The following is a 19,160-nucleotide window of genomic DNA, read 5'->3' as shown; positions in this document are numbered from 1 at the left end:
TTCTGATACTATCCATTTGTAGCTGATGGCCACACTTGCAAAGCCATCAGCAGGATTCTCAGCTCCAGGAGTATCGCACAGACACTCCTACAAATACCCATTTTCAATCACAAAACAGGAAAATAGCTAATGCCCAAACTGGTGGGCAGTAGTCCGTGGCTAACACTCCCATCCACACAACCAGATACCTCCATGCTGGGCTATAAATCGGCAAATTAGCTTCTTCTGATCCCCAAAGTATCCCTGATAAAATCCTCAAGGACTTTATCCCATGTGACCTTCTGGAAGCTCTCAGGTGATTCCCCAGATTACACTCCATCTAGGTACATCCCCTTGGTCCACCCCCTGTTTCCAGATCAGGGTTGTTCTTCTGAAATATGGTCCTATAAATCTCAGAAAGCTCATCTCCGAGTTAGAGGGCACACAGGACACTCATCAATAGAAAAACTAGGAGAAGGATGAATAATCCATTTCACAAATGATTGTGAGATTTCAAAGTCTGGCTCTGATCCCAGGAATAGCAGAAACTGGAAGTTATGCAGTCTACAGGGTGGAAAATTAGACCAAAGAACTTGCCCTGGGTCACGTAATGTTTTACTTCAATCCTCATTTTTCAGAATCTGTTATCACATACTTTGAGACACAGAGAAAAATCAAAAAGATTCTTTTCAGAACAGAAAATGCAGATATGTAACACCAAAACTACTGAAACATTCTGCTCTGCTCTTCCACCTTTTAACCAATCTTCCAGTGAAAGCGACCCCGTTGCATGACAAGCTTTTATTTCAGCCCCATTGCCTTCTACTAGTTTAAACAAGGTTCTTCAGAGTCTCTCTGGCAGCTAATCCATAGCTTAGGTTATTTCTGATAAGATTTAATATATATAGACCCATCTCCTCCTGAAAATATTTGAGTGCCTCTACATAAGTGATCTCACCACAGGTTGGTGAGACATTATGCCCATGTTACACATGAGGAAATTCCAGCAAAGAGTGGTTAACTAGCTTAGCACCGAGAAGCCAAGCTCTCCAACGGACTTTATTTCCAATTTTTCCAGGTGCTTCAACTGCAACCCACACAAAACCCTTCCAGCAGATACCTCCACTGAAACAGAAATACCCATATTGTGCATCAAACCCAACATTTTTAGACAGGAAGATAAGAGAACAAATCTTACTATCATACTGAAGTGTTGAGAGGCCACTGCCTGCAAGAAACATCAACTGTGCTGTTTCTGGGCGACTCCTGGTCAAATTAGCTATGTGATATTAAAAAGGGATCCGAGACCTCGCTGAGGCTGAGGATGTGCTCGAGCTCTCTGCTGTTCAGCTGAGCTGAGAAGCAGGGTGAGATTGCTGCAAGATGCGTGCTGTGAATTATCAAGCCTCAAGATGAAATGAAGTGAGAATTAGCAGATTTCTGCTGTAATTATTGTTTGTTTTGATTTTTCCAAGCAGAAATGATTGTAAATATGCGCACTTTTTTAAAAAATGCAATATTCATGTTTATGCTGTTCTTTAGAATAATTTGTTTCAATTCTGAAGTTAAGCATAAGCAACACACAAAGAGTGCTAAGGAAAAGACGGGAGAGGTAAGACACACTAAGGTTACAGATTATCAGTTGAACAGGAAACGTTTCAGGCACAGGCCCATACTCATTACCTGACGACGGTGCTTAAAACTCATCTACTTTTCTATCTATACTCGATGGCCTAATAAAAGCTGTCTCCTCATTGCCTCCACAGTATCCGCAGGCCCCGGGGAATGCCTAGAAAGTGCATCTATCCACTGCTCAGCTAAAGGGGAGGAACGCCACTTCCAGCAGAAACGAGCCATTACAGAGATCAGCGACCTGCACCCACACCTACAACAACAGGGTCCTGCTTTTTGACTGCGATTTACCCAGTACAAACAAGAAACGTGTAAAAAGAGAGGAAATTAGAACTCTGTCAATATTTATAGCCCTGCAACTGCTCTGTCAAACCATGTGCATCCTTGGGAGAGGCCAAGGAGAAGTGACCATGCCTTACTGCTGTTATCAGACACTGCCATGTCGCTGCTTCGTTGCTGGAAGAGAAGAGACCCACATCAGAAGGGGACTCCAATGTATTTAAGCACAAGACTTTTTTTTTTTTTTTTAACTAGCTCCCTTTCAATGGTCCCCACTGCAGAGTCAATGGCTTGGATGTGTGAAACCCCAGTCCAAGAGAACATCAGCGCATTCCAGCCTGCTGAGTTAATTAGCAGGTAATGAGAGATGCTCATCAATAAACCCAGCTGTTTCCGAACCCCCTCCTGGGTTGAGCCACCATGCCTGCAGGACACAGGAAGCTTTCCATCCCGTGACAAGCTCCACATGGCTCACTAACAAGATGTGCTCTCTCCCAAAGCACGCTGGAGCAGGCAAACTCCTTCCGCTACACAGCTCGGCAAGTATTCATGAAAGTTCACACAACTAGGGACCACCTGGCATTCACATTTTGGGGGAGATTGTTTTTGTTCTGGTATGCTGTTAGAGGATTTCTTGCCTGGGGTTTCAAGCAGGTAGTGTAAAGCTTGGAGTTCAGACCAGAGGCTGAGTCAAAATGAAGGAAGGAAGTGAACTTAATCATTACAATATTAGTCTCATACAGTGGAAAGCTCTCTGGAAAGATTCGATCTACTTGAAAGTTATGAGTCCACAGCTGGGGACAGAAACCTCTGGGGAAAAGAGGAAAAAAGCCTCCCCTGCAGTTTCAACCATGGCAGAACCCAAATGCAGGTCCTTTCTCAGGCTAAAATCCTGAGGAAGATGGATAGGAGAGTCCCAGACCTAGTCAACAGCAGCACATTCAGTCAGTACCACCTCCATTTTTGAATTGAGGAAAAGCTTCCTGCCTTCACCAAGGCACAAACACAACCTATTTAAGGCCTTAGAGAAAGACACATAACCATCATCATAATTTTTAAAAAGCAATGTGCAACACAGCACCTTACAGACTCCAATAAATTACTCAGCACCCGGCTGCCAGCTCAGTCTAAGCTCGATATTGCCTGCAGTAATTATTTGGATCAAATGCAGTTTATCTGCTTCATATTTGTGTTTCTGCGCTCTCTGGTAACTTATAAATGTCACTGCAGTGTTTATTTGTTATAATGAAACTTAATGACGTTTAAGACCAATGGCTGTGGTTGTGGGCTGCAGGTTTGAAGTAATCTCTTCATCTCAGGAGCAGGATGCCCAAAGATAACATTAAATTACCCTATAGGAAAGGAAGATGTATGCAGACAGTTATTCAGGTCTGTGTATTATTCATTGGAGAGATGACTAGCAACAAGCCACAGTGCCTAAGGCTACAGGCTTAAAGCACTGTCACCCAGCACAGGCAAATGTTCCTGTCCAAGGGGAACTAGTTGTCAAGCCATAAACCCAATCGCATCTCAATCTGTTTTATTAAGCCTTCTGAGGCATTCGGGGGTCGCTCAGTGCAAGATGCCCATGTGAAATGGCTGAGAGGGAAGAAACAAGGTGGAGCTGCTGTGAAACAAAACGGAGCTCGGTATGAGAGAGATCAAGAGAGAGACTGGCTTTACGGGGCTTCCAAAAGGGACCAGAGAGCGCGCCAAGCACCAAGTTGTAGCGCTACCCTACCTTGGTCAGAGGACCAACTCTGAAGGCTGTTCTCCTTCCACATAAGGCCTAGAACAAACTTTTCCTGTCTTTGCTTCAGGCATTGCTCCTTGTCCTCCCTTCTTTTAAGGCCATGAATAATTTCCTCCCTTGGCTTCTCCTGCTGCAGGTATTTATAGACTCTGGTCGTGTCTCCCCTTGAGCCTTCTCCAGACTATATAAATTTACCTCCCTCGGTCTCTCCTCCTACGACTTGTTCTCTAATCCCTGTGCCATTCCTGCTGCCATTGTTAGCATTCCCCCCGGCTTTGCTCCATGCTCCCCGGGCTGTGGGGACCAGCGCCACACACAATGCTCCGCACCGCAGTCACACCGCAGCCCGCGGGGAGCTGCACAGTGACTGATGCCTTATTACCTCGGGATCTGCTGAAGCAAAATGCTCATGGCAACAAACAGGAACATCTTTCCCCAAGCTCTCTCGGGGCTGCCAGAAAGCAGCCAAGTGCCAGCTAGCACCAAATGCAGCTTTAACCCTTGCAGAGAAACATATTCCTCCTACATTGCCGTAAGCCTCTCTGCATCCCAAGGCTGTTGTGCCAACCCACTCCAAATTTTTCCCAACAGACCTGGTGAACACCTATGCCTAGAACTTCAGTTATTTCATGTGACTTTAGAGAAAGATAATCTCCACCAGAACATTCTTTCAGAGGAACAGCACACAGTGCGTGCATCTGTCACTTGGGGGTCTCGATACCATCAGCTAAAGTCCCAGCTCTGCTGCAACGGGCTCTCCAGGACAGCAACCCTGGAGGCGTGCAGCCCTGGGAGGTAATCGCTGAGAAAGGTCAAACGCTGCAAGCAAATGCCTGTCAATACATTATTCACCGACCAACAGGAAAGGAAAAAAAAAAAGCATGGGTAACTTCTTTGATTAACCTCATTTGGCCATCTGGATAAAAACCAGAAACTATTATTGGCAGATGCGTCACCTGATGACAGCTGACAAGAGAAATTAATCTTCATTACTTGCAGTCCTTACTCGCCCAGCGCTAGAGAGCCCCCGGAAGGGAGCTCCCCAGGACAGCTCGTCTCAGGCCCCATCTCTCAGCTCCCTGGGAGCAGAAAGGACCTCTGTGCGACCGCACGCGTTTCCAGCTGGGAGCACTGCAGATTAATGCACCTGCACGCAGCTTCTCACAGCCCCTGGAGTCCCTTCAGAGGTCTCCCTTCCAAGAACTGACTGAATCTAGCCTTGCTTAAAGCCTCTGCAACATCGATTAATGAGAAGGAAAGGACTGTGCAGGGCCACCTGCAATGACCTTGCCTGGAAACCCTTGAAAATGGAGCTAAGGCTGGAATAACGCCATGGCACGGCAAGGAGGGGTTTGCGGGCCCTGCATCTCCCAAGCAGCTATCGAAACAAACAAGTTGACAAATGAGGCTGCTTCGTAATGAAGCCCAAGCCAAAGTCAATACCAGGCCCTTCTATCAGGGCACAGATCAGAGATGGTCTCAAGGGCAAACGACCTTGGTGGGGGTGGGACAGCTGTCACTCTGGGGAGGAGAGGGATGGCACGGAAATGAAAAGGAGGAGCCTTGAAAGCAGAGCAGGCCTGAAGAGGAGACAAGGGCAACTTGCAGAGAAAGAAAAGATTTAGAAGAGGAGAAATACAGAGGGCTAGGGAAAAGCCTTTCTTGCAGATCCGACCTGCTCTTTCAGCAATTAAATCTTGTATTAAAATCGTGGTGATCTTTCTATCCTCCACTAAAACCGCTGCAAATCTGGAGTGATGTCCTTCTGATAAAAGAAAAAAAATCATAGTTCAAGTATTTTTTCTGCAGAGGAAAAAAAAATCCTTCCTTCTTTCCTTCTCCTCCCCACCGTAGCTAACAGATGATCAAAATGGGGAAGGATCAAGTATCTACCTTCAGGTATTGGGGGGGGTTACACACTTCAACATCAATTTAAGTGTAATTGGGCTCATTTTCTGCTTTAGGAAGAACAGAGCAGGAGGGAAGGGGGGGCATTTGGGATAGCCCAAGCCTAATCCCAGCCTTGCCACTGGCATGCTGTGGGCAACCCCCCTTGTTGCTATTCTGTATTTCCTCTTCAGTTTGCCTAGACTGCGGGTTCCCTGGAGGCAGGGATCGCCTCCCCATTTGAAGCCTGCGTTGTGCTCGATGCCATACATTGTCAGCTGAAGATTTCTGCTGCCGCTGCATGAACCAATGCGAGCTGCCACCATCCTCGTACCTCGCTGCTGCGCTGTCTCCCAGAAATCTCCACCAGGCCCTTTCACTGAAAGCTCCTCAATTGAATGCTGCTCTAAGCTGCTGGCAACAAAGACCTGGCATATTTATCTCTAGGTCAAACTAAATATTTCATTTAGCTTCTAAAGAAGTCAATTTCTTTCTTCCTTCATTTTAAAGCCCAAAATGCATACTGTCTCTCATGAATATTGATGAGGATTATTAGTCACTGAACATTTCACTTCCCTTCTCTTTCCCCCAATCTATACAAAACCTTCATCTTTGTTAAGGGTGGGGGGCAGGGGGAGTCTCAATTTATATTTCTAGATGTGTTTTAAGATTAGACCCATTAATACATTTATAGATTGAGTATATACCTATGGGAGCGAATACTGGACATAAAAGCATATACATATATACACACACACAGAGGGCCCTGAGACTGCTGCTGCACTGGAGGTAACTTAAGGTTTGTGGTTTAAGTTCATTTCTTTGTGCAGGAACACAGGAGCAGCCTTGAGCGCTAAATAACTGTCACACTAACTGCCCGGCTAAAGGGAATTTCAGTCACACTCCCCCTCAAACATACTCTCTACCTGTCCTTCAGTTTTGTGATCACGCCTGTTCCTTCTGTCTTCATCAGCCTCACCCTGAAGGCTGCTAATGCACTGCACATTTATTTACTGAATACAGATGGCAGGGTTTGGCCAGATACAGCAAGTAGCTTGGGATGAAAAAGAACAGGACTTGCAACATTCAACTCGACACTTTGAAAACAGTATTTCACCACTTCCTTGCGATAAGAATGGATTTTTAGAAGGATTAAAAAAATGCCAACCCAAACAAAGCAAGCTATTTTGCTGGGAGTTTTGCAATACCTTCCAGTCAACTCCAACTAAGTTCCACTTCACTGAGAAATGGAAACAGGTTCATTTTGCTTTTTGGCCTGAAACATACCGCTTCTTCCAATTTTTCCTTATATCTGTAAAACACAGAGCACCTTGCACCATTTCAGCAAGAAAGGACTTTCACCTTATAGGTTCAGAGCGTGGGGCAGAGATTATGTTCTGTGACCTAAAGTCACGCAAAGAAACCAGTGGGGAAAGGCAGCTCAAAACTGTTTGATTCGAGCCCCTTTATAGCATACCACAGCAGCACGACCAAAGCAACAGACTCGTGTGCCTGTATCACTAGAAAGGCTTCACCTTCACAAAAGTCTCCCTAAGCTCCCACCCTGCAGCCCAGCTTTAGCTGGAAGCACTCTAACCATGGCCACAGCAAGCTTCTGTTCGCAACTGCGCAGTGGATTTACTTCTGCTGGCTTGAGAGCCAGTTCGATGGCAAGCCTGGCTGTTCATCAATACAGAGCTTGTGCCTGAGTGCAGCTTACAAGACTGCATCAGTTTTAATTGATATTCTAAGCTACAGTAAGCTGCTACTGCTTCACTGCTCCAGTCTCTGAATCTGTAACTCCAGATGTGCTAGCAGAAGCATGCACATGTTCCCTGCCTCTTCATGAGAGCGAGGTTAGCGATCTGGACCAGGCAGGCCATGACTGACACAAACCGCGTGTTTCCTCGCTGCAGGAGGAAGGCCTGTAAGACCTTGTAGAAAGTGGTACTGCATTGCAGCGGCTGCGCCCAAGGAAGACTTCCAAACACCGGCAGGAAAGAGCTCTTATTGCAGGCCTAGGCAGGCATACACTACCACCCTCCTGCCCCCTTCCTGAATCAAAGTCCAGGTCTTTTTCTTGGAAGCAATGTCTTCCAAGTACACTGAGAAGTTGGAGGCTTCTGCACAATCATGCCCTTGTGTCGACACGGGGAGAGCTTACAGGAGGATTTATGGCATCATCAGAACCTGACTTAATGGTATAGCCAGACCTGCGTGTCCAGGTTCTGGTCTGGTGGACACCACGTCAATGGGGTGACCTGTATTGCTTATGAAATACAGTCTGCCAGCAACCTCTCTGGCAGGGTCCCCACAGACACTGAGGAAGGAAAGCTAAAAACAGATCCCTGGGCTTTAGCGACAGCTCTGCAGGGAGGGAGAAATTGTCAGCAAACACACATGCTTGAGGGGAAACTGAGGGTAGCCTGGAGGCAGCGCACAGATGAGGAAAGCCAGAGTCACTGTCCTGATAGAGCAGTCTTGCATCTCCTTTAATTCATGCACACTTTAAAAATAAACAACCCCAAACCCAAAGACAGCAACACTGAAAGACAGACACTCAGTCTAAGGTGAGGTATATAATCTTAACTCTGCCTATGTCCCTTACATGCACATCTCATAACAAATGTGAGTAAGAACTTGAAGAGGAAGTACAACCGAATTTAAATAGCCAAGATATTCTAAATCCCTCCTAGATATTTATCCATATCTATTAACATCTCAGATCCCTTAAATGTCTTTAGCAGGCCCTTCATCCCTTGCAAAGGAATGGCACAGGTTCCATGTGACCTCAGGTTCTCTCATACCCACTTGCAGGTTTAACAGAAATAGAAGTGACTGAAGTATTTTACACTATCTGAGGAAGAACACGCCGTCCTCAGCTAGTACGCAGGGAGTGAGGAAGTACTGTATTCATTTAGTTAAGACCACGCAGCAATAACTTTCCACAGGGGACCTCTACTCAAATCAATATATAAAATTACACCCTTAGACCATTAACTGCTACAACACCACCGTTGCCATAAGAAGCATAAGGGTTTTAACAGATTTATAACCAGTGGTGTTGCTCAGCTATGTACCACAACCACTCTAGACAACTGAAGCATCAAGGATGAACCTCAGCTCCTGCTCTTCAAGGGGGCAGGGAGCCACAGTAAATCAGGGAGTTACCTTTTGGTATGAGCAACACAGGCCTTAGATATGACAGGAGGAGCTGGACCATTTTAACCCAGTTCTCCAGCTGACCCAACCCAGGTGAAGTCCCCCCCCCAACACTAGACAAGAGACAGCTTATTTGCTGTTTTCTCCTCCAGTTTAACTTACATCCCTGCCTTGTTTGCCTAACAGGCACGCAAAGCATCAGAGAGATGTCAAGGAGAGCTCTGCTGATAAGAATGCATCTTTAACAACTTTTCCAGAGCTTGCTCCATCCACTCTCCTCTTCCTTCTCAAATGCCTTTGTCAGATAAAGAACAAAAGGCTCAATGCAGCTTCTACAGGAGATGCCTCCCCTAATCAACTGCAATTGTGTCTTCCCAGAGAGACACAAGTGACAACACTTGGGGTAAGGCAAGCTTTCCTATCACAGAGCTGCCAAGTCCCCGAGGAGACAGAACTGTTACTGGTGATGACAGCAGCAGAGTTAGCAATGCAAAGTTTGCTCCACACCCTGCGGGGAGCTTTGGAGATCAGCTAGCAAAGGACCCACCCCTACAATGGATCCCACTAGATCTCATGCCAGGGATCCTGTAGCTTTTAGGAAAGCATTGCAGGCAATCCCATTCCCAAGCTGCAGACTGGACACCAACGGGTCCTGCTCATTGCCCAGGTAGGTGAGCAGCACCTCAGATGGCCACATGTAAGGCGCTGGGGACCACTGCTTCCACTAACCAGAATAACACATTAAAGGTCTGGTCCCCCACAACATCCAGGTCTTGAAAGACAGAAGCTTTCCACTGGTCAGCCAAAGGACTCAGTTAAATCTGTTTCTCCAGCAGGCAGTGCGTACCCAGGAGCACAGAGGCTGGCTCTTGGCATTCGTAGAAGAGAAAGGTCATCTTTTACAGGGATGAGGGGGGTTTCCTCTGCTCTCCGGCTTTCTGGGTGTTGGATTTCACGTCTCCCACCTCAGCCTTGCTGCTGCTGCACCCCAACACCCTGCTAACCCAAATACTCCTTCCCACAACAAAACAGCCACAAAAGGATCTGCAGCCTTCATTCTTGCAAGAGCTGCAGATTCCCTTTGAGAAGCTATTAAGAACCAGTCGAATAGAGCAACCTTTCATTGACAAGTCACTCAGCCCTTTAAATGATCTCCAAAGAGTGTTTTCTTTTTATTGGTTTGTGCAGTTTAGCAGCCTTGATTTCAAGTTACTTTGGCTTATGATCAACTCCAGATCTATAACGCTTCTATTCTCTCCCTCCTTGGTCTCCCTCGCCCACTTCTTTATGTTTTTATTTAAAAAAATAGCCAGGAAAACAGATAGCAGATTAACAGGGAAACAAATTGAAATAGGTCAAATGTATCTTGCTTAGATGACAGCCACCCCATTAGATCCCTTTAAACAGGACAAATAATCTGTTCAGCAGCACAAGTGGGCTTTTACATTTATTCTAAATTACAAACCAAATGATTGCAGGCTCAAATGGAAGCACTGGCTAATTGCACTAATATCTCACTAATTCCAGCATCAGGGAATGGGGAAAAATAACGATTTCCACCATTTTACCAATTATTCAGTTTAGACCAAGGTACATTATTGCAAACCCTGGGTTGAGCTTTCTTTCCATTTTGTGATCTATGACAAGGACTGGAATTCCAATTATTAATAATGTAGGAGCTATAATTATTCTGAGGATGGCTACGAGATAATTACAAGCCATAAAAACAGCTTTCATACGCAAGCACAATTCTCTGTGTCTAGCAGAACTGAAACCTATCTGCAAACTAGAGATACACAGGCGTTTAAGACAAAAAACCCATCCAAAGCTACACTGCTTGCAGTTTGCGAGTGTGAAAACACAGCTGATAACACAAGCCAGAAGCGGGCAGCTTGCTGTGCCAGGCAGGCTGGAGGCTGATCTGAAATATCCCTGCTAGGCCCAGGCCCCGATGGCTGCACAGGGACACAAGCCATCTTGCAGAGGAGGAATAACAGAGCAGGCTGGCAGCTCTCCCTCCATTCGGGCCATCACTGTCACGGATCAACCCTGACCTGTGCCTTAAGACCAACAGAGGTAGGGGGGGATGTATCTCACCCTGTTGGGACCTCCATCTGACCCTGACAAGAGACATGACCACCTTATTTTAGACCCAGCGCTTTGAATTGATGAGATCCCATCCCTTCTGAACAAAATGGTTGAGGTGAAGTTTTCAAAGCCATCACTTTTACCAGCTTCAGCTCAGAGTCCAAACCAAACTCCCAGACTTCAAGATTTTTCTTATGCTAACCAACAGCCCCACAACAGCCACGTGGCCTTTAGAGAAAAATCTCCCGTCTTGGATTCAGTCAACCCTCATCTGAGCAGATTTCTATTGTCATTAGCCAGCAAATACTATTTGCTAAGCAACACCCTCTCCCAGTTAAACACAGAGCAGCACCCATTGCTACGCGGAAGCTACAGCTCAGCGCATAACGGCTGCTTGTATCGCAGTACCTTGTAAAGTGAATCAAGACACCTGGAATGCAGAAAACACTACAGAAACCAAGTTCTGCTCCCAGCCATGAGGTATGCGGTGGGTTCCTCCTGCCAGAGATGACTACCACAAACACCTCTCCTGGCACACTAGCCAGCCTTCATAGCTCCAGCAGCCAAGCTGGAGGAAACTGCCTGGAGAGGGAGATGCAGATTTTAGCCTGGTGCCTGTCCCTGACTCACAGCATGGATGCGAGCAAAGCAGGGATATAAGCCAAACAGGGAGTTGAAGAGGGGGAGATCAGCCTTCCCCAAACATGGATCATTCTACCACATCCTTTAGCCTGTCCAGGAGGAGCGTGCTGCACCAAGTCCTGTACTCATCCCTTTTCCCGGCCACCCCTGCTTCCACCACCCAGCCTCAGACACAAGCAGAAAGCACACCCTTCCCCTCCATGCAGTAACAAATGCAGAGGGCTGGGCCCATCCTGCACAGATGCCACCTGCCTGCGATGCAGGACGACGCAAGAGCCAGAGAAGCACCCAAAAAGGGAGGCGAGAGGGAGGGAGCGCACTGCCTTGCCACGCTCCTGCTTGCCTGCGAGCAGAGAGGTGGTTGCAAGCACCTTCTAGCAGCCGGCGGCTGGCGGGAACAGGTGGTGAAGGAGGAGGCTGACACCTCTTAGCACTTAATCGTTCCTGTTTGTAGCTTTATGAATGGCAGCCAAAAAGTGCCATAATTGCTGCAGTGACGCTTGCTAATGACTCGAGTTAGATCTGGCAAGAAGTCAAAGACAGGAAAAGGGAAAAAAAAAAAACACAGGAGGGGGATCAACATCTGAATACCAGTCTTCAGCCACCTCATAGGAGAGCAGAGCAAGAGCAACTTGGGGCCTGCACCTACAAACAGGGGGCGAGCAGAGACCAAGCATGCTAGGGTGAGCAGGGAGGGATTCTGCAGCACATCTCTTGCCTGTGAAGGCTGCACTGCCCACTGGAGACCTTCAGCTTTGGAAAGGGAAGACTGAACTGGGAGGGGGAAGAGGGAACAGAAATCCAGTCCTAGTTTTCAGGCTAGGTTGAGAACCTTGCTTTTGGGCTGGGGGATGGGACGGGACTAAGGTGAGCCACATCACATATACCACCTTTCTGCCCCCCCAAATCAACTTGAGCCAAAAAAGCAGAAGACCTGGGAAAAGCAGGGCAATTCCTCTCATTGCCAGCCTTGGCACGACCTTGGTTTTATAGTGTATGCATCGGTGGATTGCGTCCAGTGGCCTCGGCTCCCACTGAACCGCCACTGTGGCCAGGGAGAGTTTTTCCGGAGGAGGAACACAGCCCCTAGTGAATAAACAGCACACTCCTCCCGATTATGTATCTCTTTCTGAATGTTAACAAACAGTCTGCAGCATCTGATTGAGTGGGTTATTAGCAGAATGAAGACAGATGGTGGAGGATTAACTCTAAAGCGTCTTTATTGCAAGGCCGTCATTACAGACAGCTCTACCTCTCTCCCTCTGTCTACAACTGTCACCAGCTTAATTTCACCCTACAACTCACAGCCGCACACCACACAGCGATCCCAGCACGCAGACGCGGCAGTCGTCAATCACGGCAAAGGAATGATCAGGTAGCAGCCACATCGGAGCAGCACCTTCCCATTCCCCGGCTCCGCTCCTCACGCGCGCCTCTAAATTGCACCCAAGCCCAAGCTGCCTTCCTGCTGCGTGCTTCCCAGCGGCAATACAGCAGGAGGCAGACCGGGAGCCCATGGCACCCAATGCACTGCAGCAGTGCCAGCTGCAGGGAGAGTGCCCGACTCGGTTTTGTCTTGCACATCACCAGCAGTGCTGACAGCAGCCCAGACCACACTGTTGCCGTACAGCAGGGAGAGGTCAGCACCTCGTCCAGACCTGCTTTTTCATGACACAGATTGAGATTGATATTTGTTAACTAAGCAACAATTTCTCAAACACTGATGTCAATCAGTTGCATTAATGGATGGGCATCACTTGCCGGTTGGTAAACAGACAACACACTACTACCAAAGCCCCTCACTGCGCATGGCCACAGAGCATCTTTGCCACCTGTTAGCCACACAGGTGAGGAGTAAGTTTACTGAACTCTGCTGAAAGAGGTTGCCACACTCGCCTGCAAGTGCCCAGCCTGGATCTTCACCAAGAGAATAGCCAAGAGAAGTGCTTTCCCACCAACCAAGCCTTCAGGGCATTCATACTTTTCCACTTCTTAGGATACGTATCCTAAGATGATCTGTACTAGGGGGTCTACTGCTGTAGCTACCTAAAGCAGCACAATGTGGTGCAATTCTTCCACACCGAAGAGGTGTCTAAGTATCCTGGGCTTCTCTACCTACAAGTGCATTTTGCAGACATTGCCAAAGGGTCTGGCTCATGTACTTTGGGCAGGAAACAGCTTAGCTGTACCATTGTAGATGACCAGACATCTGAAACCTGCCTTGGCTCACATCAAAGCTCAGCCCATGCTGCACAGCTTGGATCTGCACTGAAATCCAAAGCCTGGGAGGCTCGAGGCCTGCAATTGTCACCCGGAACCACCTCTAGAGAAAACAGAGGCATGTCCTAGGCGGTCTTTGTAGCCATGGAAATCCCTTGACTTTGTTTTTGGCAGATTGTACCTTTAAACATAAGGGTCCTGCAGTCTGCAGGGGCCAGAAACTCGTCTGCTGCACAGAGCGAGGCAGGCACACTTTGTTCCCTTTCCCACACAAAGGCTTTACTTTTGGCCTTTCATGTTTCTTTGTTCTCTTTACACAAAGCCACGTTCGGGCTGCAAAGGGGGCTCGCTTCACAGGCGGAAGCAGAACTCAAACCCAGTGGGGACAGGAGCTTCTCTGAATGATCCCAAAGGCTCAGGCGGGATGCCTGGGCATGTCCGCACGCCTGCTGGCTCACTGGTGCCAGCAGAGCATCCCCAGAGCACTCCTACTCGCCCGAGCATGGCCACAGCCTTTCCTTGAGGACAGGAAAGTATTGAGAGAGATTTCACCTTCTCACAACACTTAGACCAGGCTTTGCCATCCATTCTCCCAAGGGGCAGCCCCTTGCCATTAAAGAAACATACTCTAATCAGTGTTTAAAAAGCACGCGATAATTAACAAACATGAGGTGAAATCTTCTGAAGTACTTTTTCCATATTATCAGCTCAGTATCAAAGCTCCTGGGAACACTATGGAACTTTTGATCTTCTAACTGATTTTCAAGCCATAACCTGTCTCCGCTAGTTTTACCCCAAGAAAGCTAATGCACCTTTTACTTTCATGAAGACAAGGCTTCCTGTAAGAGTAAGGACCCCTGAGGCTAATGACTGGGAATACGCTATCCCACACAAGTAAAAGGAAGCACAGCAGGGGAAATAATCACACCCTCCCCTTTTTTCAAAGCATTTCCAATCAAAACCTCAAACAAAGACCAAATCCAACTCAGGTCTGCTTGGATCCCCAGAGTAACCCTGCAATAACCAAACTCTCCCTGCCACATCCCCAGCCCAAAGTTCCCATCTCACACAGCTCTGGGACCTTTAAGCCTTCTCTGATTCAGAATTAATCACAGATGGTACTGCACCAACAGTTTACTTCAGAAAAAGAAGTCAAGCAATGAAGCTACCAGAAGCAGAGATGCTCACTCTTCCAAGCATAAATATTTTTGTTTAGTATTATGATTCATAATTATTTATGATATTTCTATGGATTAATCAATGCTCGTAAAGCACTTCGGGGTGACTAGAATATATAACAGGGAAATTTTAGAGATCTCAGCCTCTGTGTAAGAGTTTGATGAGCAACAGAATAAAGTCTCTGCTTCTGAGAGGTGCAAAGGTACTGGTAGCCCTGGTTCCAGATAAGGAACAAACAGATTTTTTCCAATCAAATGCTGATGCCTTTTGATCACATCACGGCTAGGCCTGAATCTCCAGTTGACTTTTGTGTCACCAACAAGGTGGACATTTGTGCAGCTAGGTAGCCCACGTAAGCTCCACGATGTTGCGGCTTCCTGAATACTGGTGATACAACGGTAATTAGTCACCCTAGTTGCTCCCGTATGAACGGCTGAAAGCTTGTACTCTGAAGGTGCCACGGTGAGGTACTACCACAGGGCCAGAATAAAAGGACCAGATGCAGCAATTGCTGCAAGAACTTCCCATGTGACAAATCCTTTCCGTGGGCTAGGGAAAAGATGGTGGATGCTGGACATATGGAACTAGTAAGCTTCTGCTCTTGTCTCACAGCCTCACATAGGGGGCTTCCAACATCTTTACCTATTAGGATATTTCAGAGATCAAAAGGGAGCAGGATTTTCTCCTCAGTGCGAACAAGACCCCAGCACGTTGCTAGCAATAGCAAGCATTCACATCCCCTTGCAGTGACATTATTAAAGAGGAAGGAAGAACAGAAGGTGGGGAAGCCACTCACCTTCAGTCATCCTGCGGTACTTCTCCTTGTACATGAACCCCAGTACTAGGCAGCATCCTCTTCCTGGGAGCCCCAGTTCTGCAAGAGGAGAAGGAGCCATGTTAGCAGGGAAGACTGAGCGGGGGACAAGGGCAAGCGCGTGGGGATGCCACAGGGAGCAAAGTCTGCTGGTGACACTATTTAGGCAAAGCAGCAGAGAGGCAGGCAGGTAATCGGTCTCTGGCCAGTTTGAAAGCTGCACTTTGCCGAGGTCCCAGCAATGCAGAGGGACAGATGCAAGCCGGCAGTTCCAACCCAACTGCTTCCAGCTGCAGCCTCTGTGCTGCTGCTCTGCCACCCATATCCAGAGAAGGGTGGGTGACCATCCCCTCCCTTGCCCATTTAAGTACTCCTTTTTGGTATGCATAGGGAACAAGCTGCAACTTCCTCCACATCAGTGCTTTGCAGCAATATGGACTCTTTAATCCCTTTTGCCCTTAACAGGCAGCATGGTAAAACAGGACATGGACCTCTAAAGGGAGGACAAGTCTGACTGGAGGCATCCTGCCCTTTAGAAACAAACAAGTGACCCTAAGAGCAGCAGAGTGCTAGAGCCTGAGGAGGCACATGCCTTTCATCCCTTGATTTCTTAATGGGGGTTTCTATCAGTAACAAGCAGAGAAAGATCTGAGCAAGGATTTTCCAGAAGTAGGCTGCATGCACGCGTTCTCCCCGTGCGCATCTCAGAGCGGTGAAAAGCTCTAGTTCTTCAAACAAATTCTCCTGTGTCGCAGTGGAGAAAATTAAGGTACCACGTCCCTAACACTGCCTGCCTACAGACCTGCAGAGTTCCTTGGGGCCCCTGCGCTCTGCAGGGCCCCGCTGATCAAAGCCCCTTTGATGTTTACTTAATGTGGCTGTGGTCTCTTTAGGGCCCCCCTCTGCCGAGAGAGGGGCACTCAGGAGTGTCACGAAGTTGTGCCAAATCTAAGAGGGGAAGGTGTTGAAGCAGGAGGGCTCAGAGCACAGCAACAGCGTTGGAGCAGAGCGAGTGCTGCACAGCAGCCTTTGCTCGTGCCAGGCGGAGCCTAGCCACACAGGTTTGGCTTTTCGCTCCAGGATGCGAATTTGGGTTTGGCTTGCACATCTGGACCATTTCCAGGGGAAGAGAAAGTTGCTCACCAGCGTGATGCACAGGAACGACGCCTGGATTTACACAGCACTGCATATACAACACCCTTCCCCGATACTACCAGCTGACAGGGCATCCTGGCAGAGGGTTTAGCATCCTCCTCTCCGCAAGACTAGTTAAGGAGGTTTCTCTAACATCATACGTGGCTCCATCTTGCAAGAGGCTAAGGACCCTCAGCTCCTGATCCTAAGGCTCCCAACTAGGGAGGACTTCAGCATCTCCTTCCTCTTCAGGACTAGGGCAGCAGGATCTATGTTGCCATGGCACAGCCTACTTGGCAACTGCAAATACACTAACAAATACATCAACTTGTAGAGCATTAGATGCCTCTATTCAATACTCCTGATTACTGTTAGCACCTGCTGGTTTTAGTTGAAGGACATTCAGCACAGGTTGTCTGTTAGTGCTGTCCGATAACCAGAATCGATGGGACCCCACTGGACTTCATGTGGAGTTTCCGTAAGGGGTTGTGCAAGGCCTGTGAAAACGGACACCCCCCACGCATTCAACGTGCGTGCAGCAGAACGGCTGCGAGCCTGCCGATAGCATCCCAAGCCTCCGCGACTGTTTATGCAGAACCTGCAGAGCAGGCAAGAGGCATTTATGTCTTTATTGATAGAAAAGCAAAATAGCATCGATTCCTATTGAGCCTCCAACAAGCACCGAGGTATCAAAGTGTAATTAAAACACCACAATTAGATTAGCACCACACAAGACAGTGCAGTCCACAGTGGAGTTGAGCAAGCCAGCATTCCTATCTCACTAATTCAGACATGCGCCGTACATCCTGGCATGCACGTACTGTCCTGTTTGCTGATGCCGGCTGGGTTTTTCCTTGATGCAGGCAACTCGCCAAAGGGGGCAGAAGAGCAGGCACGGTCCTGGGACCACAGGGGCTCTCCACAGACTGCAGCAACACCCACAAGAGCACCTCAAGCCAAAGCAGATGGGAGGGAGCTGTGCTACAGGCAGCAACAGCTCCAGCCTGCAGGAGGGCTGAATACCACACCAGAGCACCCACACCTCAGACAGCTCTTATCTTCCAGACTGTAGGGAGAGAAATGCACCTGAGAAAGAGGCTGTGCTTTAGGTTACAGCCCCTTGCCACAACCTCTAAGGCAGTGGCTGTGCTGCCCAAGAGCTCACCATCACAACAGCTCAGCTAGTACAGCCCTTGGGGGGGGGGGGGGGGATAGCCAGAGAGGAGCCATGCAGCCTGGATCCAGATTAAGTCTGAATTATTACCCATCTGGAGCCTTGACCAGTGCACAAGGGTGTGGGTGTGTGTCTTGCATCTGCCTCCCTAAGGGGTGCTATAATTAATGCTTAAAAAGCACTTTGATATGCCATGATGAAAGGAGCTATGAGAGCACTGCATATAATAATTCATACCATAAATTTGTGAGAACATGCAAAAACCTTTATAGCTAAAGGCACCTTTAAATACTTGAGAGTGCCTTTAAAAGGCACAAATACTTCAAGATGACTCTGATGCCTAACGACGGCTCACCACTTCATGGCTTTCAGTGGCTACCTACAGCTAAAACAGTTAAGCAGACACCCAGCATTAAGTGTTTTGGCTTTAGGGGGGTGGTGCTGAGATACCACTGTAAAGGAACTTTTTAGCCCATGCATGCCCCCCACTCCTTGAAACAATTGCATCCACCTCCTTGCAGTGGCAATAGATTTTGAGCATACTGAAACAAGCCACATTTGCAGTTTATCATCTCAGTCACTTTTGAGATGCACAAGCTTAAGTATTTTGTTTAGAAAACACATGTGGGAGCACATTTATACTTGCATTAGTTCACCTCAAGACTTACAAAAAAACCACTCGGACAAAAGCATAAGCAATTTCAAACCAAACATTACCAGCGTTAGGGGCAGCGAGTGACAAAGCAGCAAAAGCCAGTAAAAAGAAACAGAGCTTAGAGCAGAAGAGTCATGCACAGCAACCTCTAGAAAGGCATCTTAGGTACGACCTGGGCAAACGGAGAGGATAAGTTTGCTTTGGAAGACCGATAACTCTTTGTTGACCCAAATTATGGCATCCTCCTGCTTTCTCCTCATTCCACCCACCTCTTTCCTCCTATCATTTGGGATTTCATTACCCACTTTCAAGGCAATTACCCTACCCACAAGTCAGAGGGCTCCAGGTTTCTGAACAACCAGCGCAGTAAAGGCTAACGCTGCAAAGGAGTAGTAAAGGTTTATTAACGCAATCGTAATGTGTACTATTGTGTAGCCTTATTCCACCAGGAATGATAATAAATGTTTAATAGCCCAATAATACCTGTTTAATAATTTTTCAGCTCATCTTGTCTAATTGCAAGTTTATTAAAGAACGATAAACTTTATAATCGCTGTAAAGG

The 19,160-nt window shown here is 47.5% G+C and overlaps 1 protein-coding gene across 3 annotated transcripts in view; it reads right to left on the bottom strand.

The window, feature by feature from the left end:
• KIRREL3 (kirre like nephrin family adhesion molecule 3) overlaps positions 1–19,160 on the bottom strand; it is a 368,368-nt gene that overhangs the window by 119,208 nt on the left and 230,000 nt on the right. For all 3 annotated transcript variants that reach the window (XM_067310235.1, XM_067310237.1, XM_067310236.1), the window contains exon 2: positions 15,618–15,695. In XM_067310235.1, the coding sequence (XP_067166336.1) occupies positions 15,618–15,651 (34 nt within the window). In that variant the 5' untranslated portion in view covers positions 15,652–15,695. The remainder of the gene's footprint in view (positions 1–15,617; positions 15,696–19,160) is intronic.

This window comes from Apteryx mantelli, chromosome 23 (genome assembly GCF_036417845.1).
Source record: "Apteryx mantelli isolate bAptMan1 chromosome 23, bAptMan1.hap1, whole genome shotgun sequence".
NCBI lineage: Eukaryota > Metazoa > Chordata > Aves > Apterygiformes > Apterygidae > Apteryx > Apteryx mantelli.
The sequence above is the reverse complement of the archived record's forward strand: the minus strand, read 5'-3'. Positions and strand labels throughout refer to the sequence as shown.